General features: G+C 35.2%; 1 protein-coding gene across 2 annotated transcripts in view; it reads left to right on the plus strand.

Annotated features, from left to right (window-relative positions):
* Positions 1 to 4,023: 4,023 nt before the first annotated feature.
* LOC116173776 (filamin-A) overlaps positions 4,024 to 16,984 on the plus strand; it is a 38,315-nt gene continuing 25,354 nt past the window's right edge. The window contains exons 1-2 of one of the 2 annotated variants that reach the window (XM_031491463.1): positions 4,024 to 4,192; positions 11,003 to 11,431. In XM_031491463.1, coding sequence (XP_031347323.1) covers positions 11,041 to 11,431 — 391 coding nt within the window. In that variant the 5' untranslated portion in view covers positions 4,024 to 4,192; positions 11,003 to 11,040. The remainder of the gene's footprint in view (positions 4,193 to 11,002; positions 11,432 to 16,984) is intronic. The other variant, XM_031491464.1, reaches the window with a different exon arrangement.

Raw genomic sequence — 16,984 nt, forward strand, 5'->3', positions numbered from 1 at the left:
CTGCAAGGTTCGTATAGAGATTTAGTTCCAAACAGGTTTCCAAAAAAATTGGTTGGAAAATTGGTTTGCCAACCCAAGGATGTTTCTGTTTTCATCCCTACAATTGTGATCGAATTGAAATTGTGAGGAAAAAACCTCCTTATATCAGATACAACTTTTGTGGTTAAACACGCTATACATTTCAACTTGGTCATGTCATGAGCTGCATGAATATCATAAACATAAAATCGTGTTTTGGCGACGCGCCTAATTAAAATAGAATTTTGTATTACAATTAGAATAATAGATAATAATTGTTTATGTTTTAAAATCTATATCAGTGGTACGTTACCTGTACAATAAATTAAGATGTGCCATCCGTTTTACGACAAAAATTCTTCGAGAGTTTGTTGTGCTCCATCCCCCAAACCACAAAATAATGTAAGATTTTTATTATATATAACATGCTGAACCAAATAGTTGCAAAATCTGGCTCACCTTATAGTGATGGTCTGTGGTCTACGCAAATTTGTTTAACGAAAATTTTAGCAACTTTAACTTTTCAAGCCCAATATGGGAGAATGAGATACATTTCTGGAAATCTATGACAAACTTCAAAATTCCAGGACCTTTCTAAAATTCCGAAAAGGTGACTATTTTCAGTAAGATTGAATAAATTTCCAAATATGTATTTAATTTCCAAGAAGATTTGGGATGTAGGTAAACTTTGTGTACGAGCTGCGACAAGATCAGTGGGAATATTCCTATAAGCAAATGATGTAAAATGATTACGAAGAAGCTTTCCATGGAGGTTTTTAAAAAGGTATTTAAACTAGACTATAGGCATATTAGGGAAGAAATGGGGGTTCTCCCTGTCTCCCTGTCTATATTTTTTGGATCAATAAACGCAGGCAACAATTTGGCCCGCTTTCGGGAGTGCAAATTCAAAAGCAGAATTACCCGTAAGATGCTTATTTTCAATATATTTTAATGCGTTATTTACTCAAAATTATAAACAAACCGCTAATTGTAATACCCAAAAAACGAACTAATTAATTAAAATAAGTTACATATCTTTTATATTCTTTTACGCGAGCTACGCGATAAAAAGTTATCAATGAAATTCTACCTGGGTTCATTTAACACTTGAAAGTATAAAATAGACTAGGCTATTATCAGAAATTTACAGGCGCATCGATTAATTGTTGTTTATTGTACTCTATTGTACTATAATTGTAGACGAAAGGTTATTGCTTTGAAATGAGCGTATAAAGTGGGGACTATACAGGATGATTCAAATTCGAGGGCCACCACGGGGATCTCGTAAATTGTAAGAAATAGGTAGGTTTAGTTTAAATTTGACTACTTTCGGAAATATCCTGAAACAAAAACGAAATTTTGTAAAATCGTTTTTATTTTTTACCGAAGATATTTAAAAAGATATTTCAAAATAAATGACACATTATTATGGCCACTTTTTCCCTCTACAAGATGCTAGTGTTAATTTTAAGTCTGACGCTTCGTCTCCTTGAACCATCATCATTACGGTAAATAAAAAAAATGGATTTTTTACTAATTTACTTAGTGTTGCCGCGAGACGAGACGAGACGAGACGAGACTTTCGAAAGTCTCGTCTCGTCTCGTTACCTCGAGACGAGACCAAGTCTGAGTCTCGTCTCGTCCTGGTTCAGTCTCGTCTCGTCTCGTCTCGTCTCGTCTCGTCTCGTCTCGTCTCGTCTAGTCTCGTTTGGTCTCGCCTGGTCTCGAGACACTATCCAAATATAGTGTATGTAGGTAGAGCAATGAGCATATAGCATATCAAAGACCACGAACTACGAAGGCATGACAAGTAAATAATAGGAGTAATATAGTAGGTACGAGAGCCGGACGCATGGAACCAGTAGTGATAAGCTAACAAGATGAAATCTTTGTTAGGTACTGGATTCCTTGCAACTTGAATAACACAAAATGAGTTTTCTGCCAGCCTTTTTCTGGCCGGAATGTTATTAAAAATAGGCACTTCCGGTGAATTTTTTTCCGCAAATTAAACCAAAAACCAAACCACCTGAAATTGATAACCGTAGGTTGAGGGCGATGGGTTTTAAGGAAAAATTCTTTTCTACCGAGTTTTGTCCAGCCGGAAATAGCGGCAGAAGCGGATTAATTGAACTGTTTTTTTGTGAATTGCTATACTCATAACACAACAACTGGAGGCCTCAAGATGGCCTCCGTGTCCGTGGGCACAATTAAACAAGATATGTACGAAGAATCGCATACGATTTTCAGGGAATTTTTTGACAGCTCGTAATCGGAAACACGACTTCTAATCCGCAGTGATCCTTGAACTCGTAGAAATCGATTCGCAAAAGTTTATCTTTTTTTGTTCTCGATTTAGACTATTCCGCTAAAACAGTACAAATAAATACAAACAAATTCGAGACCAAACGAGAGTCTCGGCGAGACTCTCGACGAGACTCATGCTTAGTCTCGTCTCGTCGAGACGAGACGAGACGAGACTGAACCTCGGTCTCGTCTCGAAAATTCGAGACGAGACGAGACGAGACGAGACTGAGTCTCGTCTCGGCGGCATCACTAAATTTACTTTTTTAGTAATAAACGCAGAACAAATTCCTGCCTTGGTGCAAGCCTTGACACCATAACAAACCAAACAGCAACAAAGTAGGACAATAGCTTTTAAGGAAATGATCTAGTAGCGATCGGAATTCGGACGGACGGGCCACAATAGCGCATTTTTTTTATTTTTATGGAAATGCGCTAAAAAACGAATAAAAGTGTAATACTACTAAATGAAAATTCATAATTTATATCAACTTTTACGTTGACTCCTGAAACTTTGGCATTTTTCACCCCCAAATTCAAAGGATCCTTACTTGGACCAAGAGGAAGCTATATAGAAACATTTACGGCTATAACACGTTCCGTTCGAGGGATATTGTGTGAACAGACGGACAACCACACGATTTCAAGAAACACCTATCGGATTGGAATATCTCGAGGACTGTATAAGAGATAGTTTGTCACAAGCTGAAAATACACAAGAGAGGGATAATACATTTAAAAAAAGTATTCTCAAGCTTTATCTAGCCATTTCTTCAACTCATGTTATATGATTTCCCTTGCAATCGATACCTGAGATTTAGTAGTACAGAAACTATAATAGGAAACTGATATAATTTACAATATTTTGTATTCAAAAGAACGTCTCAAAAATATAAGTTACGTATTATAATTTTTTTGTAAAAAGATCTACAAAGGCCTCTTTTGCGTTTAATTTTTTGGAATGAAATATAGCCCTTTGCAGTTCTTCTGATAGTGGCATGAACTTTAAGCAAGATACATTTATGAGATTGTTGATTTGATGGCACCACAATAAATGCTAAATTGTTCTTACTATAACAGTCCAAAAAATATCCAGATGGATAGCGCTAAATCCAAAATAATAGCGCAAATTAACATTAAATCAACATAAAATTACAGTGAAAGAATTTTATTTTCCACAGTATGTGAAATTATAGGATTTTAGAAAGTTGCCCCTTAAATAATTTGTAAAAAAGATTCAAACATAAGACAATTATGAAGCGTATGAGTGTCTGGAATACTCAAACAGTATTTTTTATATTTGCCATATAAAATATTAATTGCTAAATTAAGTTTCTATGGTCTTAATCATTGTCATTAGAGTAAACAATCCTCACCTTTCATCAAACGAGATAATTGCAGTTTTGAATTCGAATTGGGCAAGTTTGTGGAAAATTGGAGTTTCTAATTCAATAGGTGAATGTGTGCGTGTATGTTATTTACGTAAACAAAAATGTTATCCTAAATGGTAACCTGCTTCAATTTTTGTGGTGCTTACGGGGCGACGAACCAAAAGTTGACCAACAGAACAGTTACAGAAAATTTGAAAATACCTGGATATTTTCGAAAATATGAAACATGTGACAAATTGTGGTAGGATCGTTTGAAAAAGTGGGGTTCAAACATGACGGAAAGCTATATGTACATCCCAAGCCGCGAACAGGAGAGCGCTATTATTAGGTATCGTACATATCTTTAACTTGGTGACTTGCGAGACGTGTGTGTTTTAAGTTGGATGCTGTATCTGCTCATCATTTTTATTGAAAAACAATTTCAATAGTGCAATGCATTCATTGAATATCATCACAACTGTGTGGCTTATGTGATAAGATTGGTAAGTCTTTACCTTTTGTACTTCGAATTTTTGACTTTCCGGCCGGAATTTTTAGAAAATAAACCTATTTCACTTTGTTCAGGTTGTTTCCGGGCCTTTAACACATTAAAACAAAAAAATATTTCTGGCGCGCCTCACCTGAGTTCAAAATATTAATAAAACTATATCCCTACCTTGAAACTCATCATCATAACATCGGCCTAATTAAATTTATTAAAATTCTCGGTTTATTTTTAGTCAAAAACCCACATTCACGTTTTTATCTGGAACTATTCAATATTTTAGAATTTTTTTCGATCTTTGATGACAAATTTGTATTACTCACCCCATTGGCCATGCCTATACTTGACAATTCCGCTAGACACACAATTACGTGTTTCGGAAATATGCGAATCGTCGGTTCGATTATGGTTCAATTTCTCTCTTTTGTTTTTTAAATGGAGTATTGAACTTGCATCGTATCGTTTAACCTTGATACGATTGTTATTTTTAAACTTGAACCCATCTATAATTGGAATGCATTTAAGCATGGAAAACGATTAGAATAAGTTATGTGAAAGAAGCCTCCCGTTTTTAAATGCCTATCTAAACTTATAGGTAAATGCACAGTCTCCGCATTCCAATAAATTGTTGTCTAAATGACCACACAACTTCAAGAATGCAAATCCTGAAACATCGCAAAGAAGCAGACAATTACCGGCATCGTTGCTTTGTGTCTGATACCAAATGCTGTTAGCATGCATTTTATATATTATTGTTATCATAACTTTAAATAATTATTAATAATAAACATATTCCGGCCTACAAAATAGATGACACATACACACAAATATTTAGTATCCATTGTGTTCAAGTGTTTGTCGAAGTCGGAGGAACAAGAGAAGGTAGTACCATTAGTGAATTAATAATTATCCATTATGTATTGTCGCATTTAATTTGCCGCCCTCTGCTTGTAGATGCCATTTTTTTTCTTTAAAGTTTTGATATCTAAGGAGACCTTTGACAGATTATGTACCTACATTAAAAATATTTCATAAGAATATTCAAGTGTACGTGTACCTAATACTGTCTCGACACATCCTTCGAAATACACAATAAGTAGTACCACCCTCTCTCCTTACTCAAGAATTTTTTGGATCCCGTAATATTTTATCGAGTATTGTGCCCTACCTTCTGAAAATAGATATTTATGTACTCGTTCATGTATCATTTGCTTATTCAAAACGCAGTTTCTGATGAATATTATGTATATTGTATAGGATGGCATTTGAAAAAGTTCTATTTTTCCTATTAAAAACACCGAAAAAAAACCAAAACCGTTTAGGTAGTATGCAAACAAGGGCAGATTTTTAGACCGTTTTCCACACGAGTCACATTACATATATTATGGTTGTTAATCGGAAGCTAACCTTCAAAATTTGTTATGCATAATTTCGTTGACGTCGAAAACTACACAAAACAATATTTTATGCAAAGGTTCTGAAAGGAAATTTTAAACGATGTTAGAAAGATTTGGGGAGCTTTAAATTTCAATCGACTTCTGCTTTACGCGAGTTCTAATAAAATCCATTTTTGATATTGAGAGCCAAAATTTTAGACAAAAACCAAACACAACCCTAGCACTCGACAACGATCATAAAACGTAATCCACTCCAACCCCTAATTTACCTACTTTGCATTTAAGGTATATCAGTTTTTGCTTTGCACGGATTCTGATAAAATTATAGACCAAAATGCGGTAGACCCCTTTAACCCTCAAAAACGATCATAAAACGTAATCCACACCAATCTCTAATTTACGAATTTCCTTCGCGCGGTTTCTAATTAAGGTAAGAGACCAATTTTAGACAAAAATCAGATACAACAACTACCTTAACCTTCGACAACGATCATAAAACGTCAGTATTAGCGCCTTTTTAACCAACTTTGATACTTTTGATAATGAGAGACAAAATTTATACAAAACCAAACGCATGCCCTTAATCTACCCCACCGTAACCTTCGAAAAATATCATAAAACGTAATCTTTTTCAACCCTTACCAACTTTGCCTCTAAAGTATATATTTTAATGAAATCTATTTTTGATATTGAAAGACAAAATTTAGGCAAAAACTAACACAATCCCTTAATGTACTTTTCCTAAACCCTCAACAATGATAATAAAACGTAATCCTCAATCCCTAATTTACCAACTTTGCGGTTAAAATAGATAGATTGTTACTTTGTACGGTTTCAAATAAAAAATCCAATATTAATATTGAGAAACAAATTTTGAAAGATACTAAATACACCCCTTAATTTACCCTACTTTGATTTTCGTGAAAAATCATAAAACGTCCCAACCCCTAACTTTGCCTTTAACGTATATCAACACTTGCTTTGTACGGTTTCGAATAAAATCTTTTTTTTTCATATTGAGAGACAGAACAGACAAAAACCAATCACAATCCCTTAATCTACCCTACCTTATCCCTCGATCACGATCATAAAACGTAAATGACCTCAATCAACTTTTGGTTTGCGCGGTTTCTATAATTAAAATCCATTTTTGATAATGAGAAACAAAAACCAAAAATATTATTCAATAAAACTCCACCTTAACCTTTCGGCAAATATCATAAAGCGCAATTTTCTCCAACCCTTAATTTACCTACTTTGTTTCTAAAGTATACTCTACTATTTTTGACAAAACTTGGACAAAAACCAAGACAACCCCTTATTGTTTCTTTCCTTAACCCTTGAGAACAATCATAAAACGTAATCCCTCAACCCGTAATTTACCAAAGTTTTTGTTTTGCACGCTTCTAATCAAATCTATTTTTGATCATGAAAGACAAAGTTTAGACAAAAACCAACCACAATCCCCTCATCTATACTTATTCCTTACCTTAAACCCAGATAACGAAGATAAATCGTAATCCACCTCAACCCCTAATTTACCAACTTTGCCTTTAAAAAAGATTTCCCTTTGCTTTACGCTGTGTCTAACAAACATCTTTTTATATTGGGAGACAAAGCTTAGACAAAAATGAACCACAATCCCCATAATGTAACGATCATAAAACGTAATCCACCCCAACCCCTAATTTACCTACTTTGTAATCAAGTACAATCCCTTAATCTATCCTTCGTTAACCCTCGAAAACGATCACAAAACGTAATCCACACCACCCCCTAATTTACGAATTTACTTCGCGCGGTTTCTAATGAAGGTAAGAGACAAATTTTAGACAAAAATCAGATCCAATCCCTAGTCTAGCCCGTAACATTCGACAACGATCATAAAACGTCATTAACTCCAACCCCTAACTTAGCAACTTTGCCTTTAAAATAGATCAACTTTTGTTTTGTGCGGTTTCTAATAAAAATCCATGTTCTGACGTCCCGTTCACACGAAATTCGCATTTTGATAGATTCGCTAAAAATCCTTCACAAAATAGTACTCAATTTTTGGGGCACTTCTCACAGCTCGAACTTCTAATGGCGACACGAGAAGGAGAGACCGCGATTGGAGCTCTAGGAAAGTTTTGGGCGCCGAAAGTCGACTACCTTACAAAAGGTGGTTCATTTTGCCCCCTGGGGAATAAACGAAAGTGAAGAGGAAGATAGGAAAAACAGAACATTTTCCCCGCACAGAATCAGTAATAACTCGGGTAGGAAGGGACTAATCTAAAAAATCCTTTGTCGTTCTGGTCTCGGGGTTGTGCTACACCGTATAAGAAAGAAACCACAACGAAACAGTTTAAACTGGAGGACTAGTGGTGGTACAGACGGACAAAGTGCGGACAATAGCGTTCATTTTCCTTTTCGACAAAGCGCTAAAAATCACCACGTTGATATAGCTCGTTCGGGGATTGTGTCCAGATGTTGTCAACCCCATCATGTAGCCTTGTTCCTAAAGTTGTTAATGACACGGCCCCGGTAGGTACATATACACTCCTAACACTCCTCGTCTTTCCTTCTTCTACGGGCTGGCATTGGCTGCCAGCTTCGACAACTAACATAAATCGTAATCCACTTCAACCCCTAATTTACCAACTTTGTCTTTAAAGAAGATCACTCTTTGCTTTATGCTGTGTCTAATAAAAATTCACTGTTGATATTCGGAGACAACACTTGGACAAAAACCCAACACAATCCCTATATATACCCTACCTTAACCTCCCGCGACAACGATCATAAAACGTAATTAATTGACTCCAACCCCTAATCTACCAACATTGCCTTTAAAGAAGATCAACCTTTGCTTTACGCGGTCTAATAAAAATTGACTTTTAATATTGAGAGACCAAAACCAAACACAATTTACCTTAATTTACTCTACCTTAACCCTCGACCACGACCGTAAAACGTAACCTCAACCCCTAATTTACCAACTTTGCGTAAAGTAAATCAACTTTTGGTTTGTGCGGTTTCTAATAAAGATCCATTTTTGATAATGAGAGACAAAAACATCTTAATCTACCCCATCTTAACCCTCCAACAATCTTCTTCAACCCTTAATTTACCAATTTTGTTTCTAAAGTACTTATATATTATTCTAATGAATTGATAATGAAAGACAAAATTTAGACGAAAACACAATCCCTTATAATGCATTCCTTAATCCTCGAAAACGATCATAAAAAGTAGGTAATCCCCCCAATCCCTAATTTACTTACCAACGTTAGCTTTGCACGCTTTCTAATAACATCTATTGATATTGAAATACAAAGTTTAGACAAAAACCAACCACAATCCCAACGAACATAAAGCTTAATCCACTTCAACCCCTAATTTATCAACTATGCCTTTAAAGTATATGGACTTTTGCTTTAAATAAATCTATAAAATTAATGCTGGAATCAACACTATAACCATTGGAAATAATACTGGAATAGTTTTATTGCTATTAGAATTACACATAATAGACAATTACGAGTGTCAAAGATAACATTCGTATACCCTTTTCGTTTTCCTCGCCTAAAAGAGAATGGGATTTTTCTGGAGAAAATTGCGCGATACGTTACAACTCCTTGTCATTTAGATACAGGTACTTTTCACTCTTGTGCAAGTACTGGAAACAGTATGTAACAATTTCCAGGTGGTAGATTTTTGTGATTTATTACTCCTCCTTTTCAACGTTCATCAGAGACACCAAATCAAATTTCGTTGGGCAATAATTTTTTTCATTGCGTATTGGGGGATGTATAACCGAGCTTATGGTTTTCTTATCGAAGAGAATGTAGGTTCCAAAAATCCATTCAAGCAAATGCGAATGTGAAACGGTGGGATTTACGAAAACAAAAAGTGACGAGAAATAATTACTGGTTGTACCTATATAGTCGTTTCAGCCTTTGCTAATTGTGGTAAGATTCCGAAAATAAGGGATTGCGCGAGATTTAACTTATTACGAGAAATTAGTTACAATTACGGGGATTTTAAAGGGTTGCGGAATATTTTGTGGAAATGCGGGGGATTTATAGGTTGTCAAATCAGATGGGGCCTTGCTTGAAAGTTTGGAATTTTTTCATTTTTGTGTATGCTTTAGAGAGTCACAACTTGTAATTTTGAAAATTCCATCAAAATTTTAACCTCAAGAAAAAGTGAATGCATATTTAAGTACAATTGTTTGTCCTTTTTGGTCCAAGAACAGTATTCAAGATTCAAGGGTGCATGCGTTAGAAGCAGGAGTCAAATTATTACATACGTGAAAAAATTCCTTTGGTTCAAGCTTCGGGTGGGTAAAGCAGCCCCCGTGGCACATTTGTTTTATTTTTTAAAATACGCTAAAACACACGAAAAAGCAAATTCCTTTTCGAGTCAAAATTGAGACTTCAATTCAGTGCATTCTGTAAGACAGTTTATTAAAAACAGTTACAATGAGATGCCTTACTGGACTACAATAGGGGAGATTGCCGGGAATCTTGATGGGAGACATGCCATGGGCATATTGGATAAGCTCAAAAGCAATGAAACAGTGGCATTGTAACATTTACCCAGTTGTTTTGTTCACCTTATATATTCGTAATTCCTAGCTCGCCGCTATATCAGTACCTAAACACAAATTCCTGCTGATTACTTTGCCTCATTTGATAAAGCGAGTGTATAATTAGTATTGTATTTTAGTGGTTCACGGCGACATTTTCTCTCTGTTAGTAACATTTTCCATATTGTTGTTTAATTGTGTAATTTTCAAGTAGGTGTAATGCGTTTTCAGTTTGTGCTACCAAGATGGATAAAAAGGTTTTGAAAATTCTTAAATCGTCTTGCTTTTTAATCCGCGATTTTTAAAAATTACAAAAAATGATTTAGTCCAGTTTCTTCAATTCAATTCAAAGTCGCATCGGGCAAATATTACATGTTGAAAATCTTGGAATTTGCCTGGGTTAAGTAATTGTTTTTTTTTGTTACTTTAAGCCAAGGAAATGGTTTCTTTTTCTATTGTTCAGTGCAACACTTTATCAGGTACACGTTTTGTATATAGTGATACATTAATGCTTTAATTTGAAACCTAATACACCGCTAAGCATATTGAGTTGCATAGCTCGTGCCGAGTGGTAAATGAACATATAAAAATGTAATTACTTTTGATTATATATGCACAAATAAAAAAAATAGGAAGTACATTCCTACCCGCGATTGTAATTAGCGCTTTATGTTCACGAGATTACGAGTAATTATGAACTATGACTCTCCCCAATGACATCATTTCTATAAAATGCAAAGTGCACCGGAACTCTAGAATTTTCGAAATTACGGGCCCTAGTCGCATTAAATGCTTCCAAATTTAAATTTGATACAAAAAATAATTATAGAAATTCTTCCAGTAGGTCAGAGGTGAATTAAATTGGTCAGTAGAAGCAAGATGACTACTACAGCGGAGCAGGGATATAAAGGCGGGTTGGGCTCGCTGGCATCGCCCCGCGACCTAGACGAGTATAACGAAGTTGATGACGAGGACGAGATGGTTGCCGCGGAGCGCGATTTAGCCGAAGACGCGCAATGGAAAAAAATCCAACAAAATACCTTCACGAGGTGGGCAAACGAACATTTAAAAACGGTACAAAAGCACATAGGAAATTTGGAAACAGATCTAAGTGACGGATTACGTTTAATTACACTAATTGAAGTACTCTCAGGACGTAAACTACCAAAACATACGAAAAGGCCGACTTTTCGTTCGCAAAAATTGGAAAACGTATCAGTGGCACTCAAGTTTCTCCAAGAAGACGAGAACATTAGAATTGTAAATATAGGTAAGTGCTCTCTTAAGTCACTAAATAACTTTATAGTATTCAAAATTAATTCCAAGTTCAAGGCCTTTTGCACCTTGAAGTTTAACCTGTTTTACGTGAGGATTTCTGAAACGCGCAGGTCCTACTTAATGCCGCTTAATTTTTGAATCCGAGCGCGCGTCACACCACTCACCCCTTGCGAAAGGGTGAAATCATTTATGAAAGTTTCCTTCTTAATCACAAAAGTCCGAAAGTAGCTTATCAAGTATTTTAATTTGATAACTATATAAACTAATTACAAAAGTGTAGGTTTGATAAGGTATCCATGCTGTAGTTGTTTTGAATGATAAACCCACTCGATATTTTTTTTCAGAATTTTAAAGGTGCATACCACCACCATCCCTATTTTACACTATTTAAACTGTACAATGGTTAATTACTTTCATTTTCAGTTCAAAGTATTTCAGTAATATCTAATTAAAATTCAGCTCTTTTTTACTTCATTTGCATTAAATCAGTTGTGCAATGAAATCACATATAACTAAACTCACGCCGTGTTAATTTTATGACGAATTATAGCCAATTCAATCGATGATTGTTCTCAAGATACGTTCGTGTCGGTACCCAGTGGTAAATCATAACCAGCCAATAATTACTCTTTATAACTAGGTCGTGAAGTTGATTATTTTATCTCCCACGAAGCGATAAAATATTTGCGCTAAATACCCAAAAAAATTATGAACAAATTCCCGACGTTTCGGTTGAAATCTCGTTCAACAAATTAAAATTGTATTTTGCAAGGACACCTGTTAAAAGTTAGCCTGGCATCGGTGAATGATGTCAGATTGTAAATTTTAACCAATTATGTCATGCTCACCTTAGTCATAAATCGTATATAGTACCTACCTTGCAATAATGGCACAGTTTGCAGCAACATTCCTGTTTTACAGCCGTTATTCGCATACGCTTTTTTCATTCAGTCCCAACCGTTTATCTCCAGGAAGTGGATAAACCTGTAAAATAAAATTTCCGCTTTAGATTAATTTCGTAAACATAAATGATACCGATTTCGCTACTTGCAAAAAATTTTGGAATTCCGTTATATTTTTTTGAAAAATCTAATTGAATCTATAGTTTTTCATTGATTAAACATTTGCAGAATATCAAATTAATGATTCAACAATTTTCTATGAAACGTGTTATGGAAATAGGCATTAAATGGATTTAAAAACAGTCACTTAAACAACCAATTCAATAAGTGGTGACATAATTGTAGCTATTTTAAAAAATGACTTGCCAGGATGTGGGGTTCCTCAGGATTTGCTAAGAAAAGTACCACCATATCCCTGTGGTTTATATATTCCTACATTTCGTTATCAAGACAAAATTAATGATAAACGTTGTCTATTTAGAAATTTGAGTCAAAACTTTAGGGGGTCAGTTTACGAAAATATACCAAATAGTTGAATTACGGGTAAAATCGATTAAAAAACCACGCAATTAGTCCTGGTTTCAAAATAGGGTAGTACCATCATTATTCAGAAACTAAACGAAGGTGCGACATCGCCTAAGGGGATTACATTACATCTATCCCATAGGCGATCTAAATCGACAACTTTAAAAAAAATGTTTACTTTCGGTGTGCTGCGAGGAAAATCTTACCCCCTTAGATCCTTGCATTAGTTGTTTGTATTGCAATTTGGTGTACGGGTACTTTGGACATTAACGACGGACGCCCCTATTGATTTTCGGGAAGCTGGTTCAATAGGAACAAAAGTAGGACTTCAAGTGAATCGGGAACAGGAAACACTGCGGGTCAATATGATAGAAATCTACATATTTCAGTACCTAGGTCATGTATCGAGTTTGGACTTTCGCTAGATTATTCCCTATGACTCTTAGATGTGTAACAATTCAATATAACTCTTCTCTGTGCTCTAGATCTCACCCCTTAGACTTGAGTGCGTGCCTTTTATTAAATGGCAGAGCAAAGCGATGCAAACTTTATAGGGGAGTCGATGGTGTCCGTCTGTCCGTGAACACGATAATTGCCAAACGCGTGGACCGATTCGGTTTAAACTTTGCACAGCTGACCTACATGCCACATGTAACAAGCCTTTTGAAAATGGGTCAAGTTCAATGACCCCGTAGGGTCAAACCCAGGTGCTCTGAGGCTTTTTTAGATCCACTGTAGGGGTTTATTTTTACATAATAATTGTACTACTTTCCGCTTAAGATTAAACCCCGTTTGATCGAGACATTTTATTTATTTCAATGCGCAATAAACTTATTTTCATATCATGCTGAGTACAACTCACCCTCTTAGTAGTATTTCTAAATAATAATTGTACTGCATGTTACTATTATATACTGTGTAGAATTTAGTATGAAAATTGGAAATAACAGTAACAAATGATAGTCAAGTTTTACCACCCGCACGCTAGTAAGGGGAGGTATTGCATTGAATACACGTTTTGAAGCACCAGGAATCCGAATTAAACCAAATTTCGATGATGTCGATCGGTTTGTGTGTTTGTACTCGCATTTCCATTAAAACAAGGGTCAGAATCGCGCATACCCAAGTGTGTCAAAGTAACAAGAAACTGTCAATTTTGTATGTTAAGGAAGACACTATACACGGTAGAATTTTTTAAACAGAAATACTGGTATTTCGTCCAGGGGCGGACTGGGTAACTGCGGGCCAGGTGGAATTGCATAGGTTACGGGCCATTAAAGTATTAGTGTAGTAATGAAGGTGGCGCGGCGTGTAGAATCCATAATTTCAAACAGTTCCAAGATTGGGCTACTAGTTCAAAGGTTACAGCCCTTTGAATTTTTTTTCGAAATTGGTTTCTAGTCTATAACTTTTGATTGAGAAGTCTGATCGAAAAAGTACGAATTGATTTGGATTCTACGCACCCAATTTAATAAGAAAAAGTGTTTTCCCGAGAAATTTTGGTGTAGTCGATTTTTGGTAAAAAAGGAAGGTTATACACTGCCTTTTTTTGAGCCCCCAAAAAAAATTGTCTCAGATCGACCCGGAAAAAAATTTTCTTATAGAATGTGGCCTGTCGAATCCATAATTTCAAACAGTTCCAAGATTGGGCTACTAGTTCAAAAGTTACAACAAAGTTACTCCTTTCTCGAAAATCAATTACCATACAGTTTTTTTAAAATTGCAGCTGATAATTAAAAGTAACAAAATACAATCCACACGAGGTGCGTCGCCTATCATTGTATGTGCACTTTCAAAATACTACGACAAAAAATGATAAATTCATTGTAAAACACTTCAATTAACACAGAATTTTTTAACAACCTAACATCAACCCCAATTAGAGAAACGTGTTAATAATTTACTAATAGTGCAAGAAACTAAATACAGCACATACTTATAAATTTCCAACGGGCCATTATGATCTACAGGCTAGGTGGCAATCGCCCCCCGCCCCCCCCGTGCCAGTCCGCCCCTGATTTCGTCAAATCGTCAAATTTTATGTTTTAAAAAACTGAGTAATTCTTGACCGTTAAAAGGGTATAGTTAATGGCTTATTGCTAGAGCTGGCATGTTTTAGATAACGTCTATTAACTGGAGTGTGAGCAACGACCTGAAGCGGGACATTTAAAAAAAAATGTATTAAACATATTTGCTACCACGACTGAATCTGATTTGGTCACTTTACTGTCGGATATTAGAGGATAATTATTTTTTTTAGTTTTGGGTTTGAGGTTATTGATTAATGCCCAAGCAACTTTTACGGAATTGTCACAGGATTCGATTTCACTTCATAGTAAATTGTTTTTATAGTCTCACCCCCTGGGCTTTCATGCGAGTCTTTTTTTCTAAATAATACTTGTACTGCCTATTACTATTATAGACTAGAATTTAATACGAAAGTTGGAAGTAACAAGGCACACATTTGGTAGTCATACACAAAAGAAGGGATGGGGGGGGCTATTACATAAGCGTTCTGGTACCAAAGTTTTGAATCAATACCACTCTTCAGCAAAACGTGCTTTGGAATGCATGGGCCGATGAAGGGATAAAAAGTATAGTCACAGACAGAAGCAAGTTATTTTTGTACAGAAGTTTTGTTGCCAAAATTTTTCATCAATACTTCAAATGTATTATTTAATAATATAATAAATACAATAAGTGAATATGTGCATTTTGGTAAACTGGCTTTGCTGCTATACTTTATCTGGTGAATTTGATGGGAATAATTCGTTTTGGCACATTGCAGAGGCAAGAGAAACTCATATAATCCTGTAGAACCTCAGCATTGCGTAGGTATTTAAAAAGTAGCAGCACTGTTGGGAAAGTAAAAGAAAACTACACTTAATAAAAGTAAATGTAGCAAATGATTCTATTAATTTATGACAAAGTACGTGTCCAGTTGCTAACTGTTACTCACATCCAACAATTTTGAAAATACGTTGTAGTTGTGAGGATGTAGATAATGGGGATATTAATAAACATGTCCTAGAAAAAACTAGATGAGTTTTCTTACTACATACAAGTATTTTGAAAAAAGTCCACGCCTTAATCTTCGTCAAACCAAATATTTTACGTATGAGCAAGTCTTAAATTTATTGTTCCCTCACGAAAAATGAATCACGTCCTTTTAGTAGGGTACTTATCGCAAGTGTACGTAAAGTATTTGTGTACTAAGCGATAAGATAATACCTAAACAAGTTTCACCTTTTGGAATTTAAAAAGCCGGCGGAAAATTATGCCCTAAATTGTCCTTGATATCACGATGATGATGAACCCATTATTTCTGGTCTGGAGTAACCTAAACAATTGACTTAGTTAAGTGAATAAATTTCAATTATTCAGCCAGACGACAAAAAAGTTCTCATCACTTTTAGAAGACAGAAGATTTTAGATGTAAAAAATTACGGAGCCCACATACTTTTAAATTGCGACATTAATTTTAATCCTAAAACTGTAAATTCAAAATATGATCGCAAAACTTCGACTCAAAATTTTACCATTTGACCTAAAACACGAAATTAAGTAGAAGTTTAGGCGTTAAAACTTCATGTTGCCACTAGAAGTTATAACGACCACGAAATTAAAAAAACAATTTTGAATACAGTCCTCTTAGGGTTTCGACAAGAAGAAAACCAGCATTCGCCTGCTTCCCCACTGTACCTAGGGTCCCAGGTGGTATCGTTTCACAAACTTTCTATTCTTGCTTCTCGTTCTTAGCAACTTGGTCTTGCAGCAAATGAAGATGGCAAGAACGTGAAAAAGGAAGAGAACACAAGAATTTTTAATTTCCCAGACATCTATTTTTCCGAAATTGTTAATGCAAGGCAAGACAAAAAAGGCACGAACTCTTAATTTGTGAAACGCTACTGATGAAACGCCAAGAGAAGGTTGCTAAATTAACAGGACAATAAAAATCAGATAAATAAATGTAATTAAACACACTCAAATGAAAACATATTAAAGTCTCCATTATTATTTTTTTCTTCGAATTAACTTGGAATTTCCCTTCATTTGTAATTCTACTCATAATCTCATTTCTTCTTATTCCCCGAAAAGTTACTCATATTTTCCTCAAA

This window comes from Photinus pyralis, unplaced genomic scaffold (assembly GCF_008802855.1).
Source record: "Photinus pyralis isolate 1611_PpyrPB1 unplaced genomic scaffold, Ppyr1.3 Ppyr1.4_LG6, whole genome shotgun sequence".
In the NCBI taxonomy this organism is placed as follows: domain Eukaryota; kingdom Metazoa; phylum Arthropoda; class Insecta; order Coleoptera; family Lampyridae; genus Photinus; species Photinus pyralis.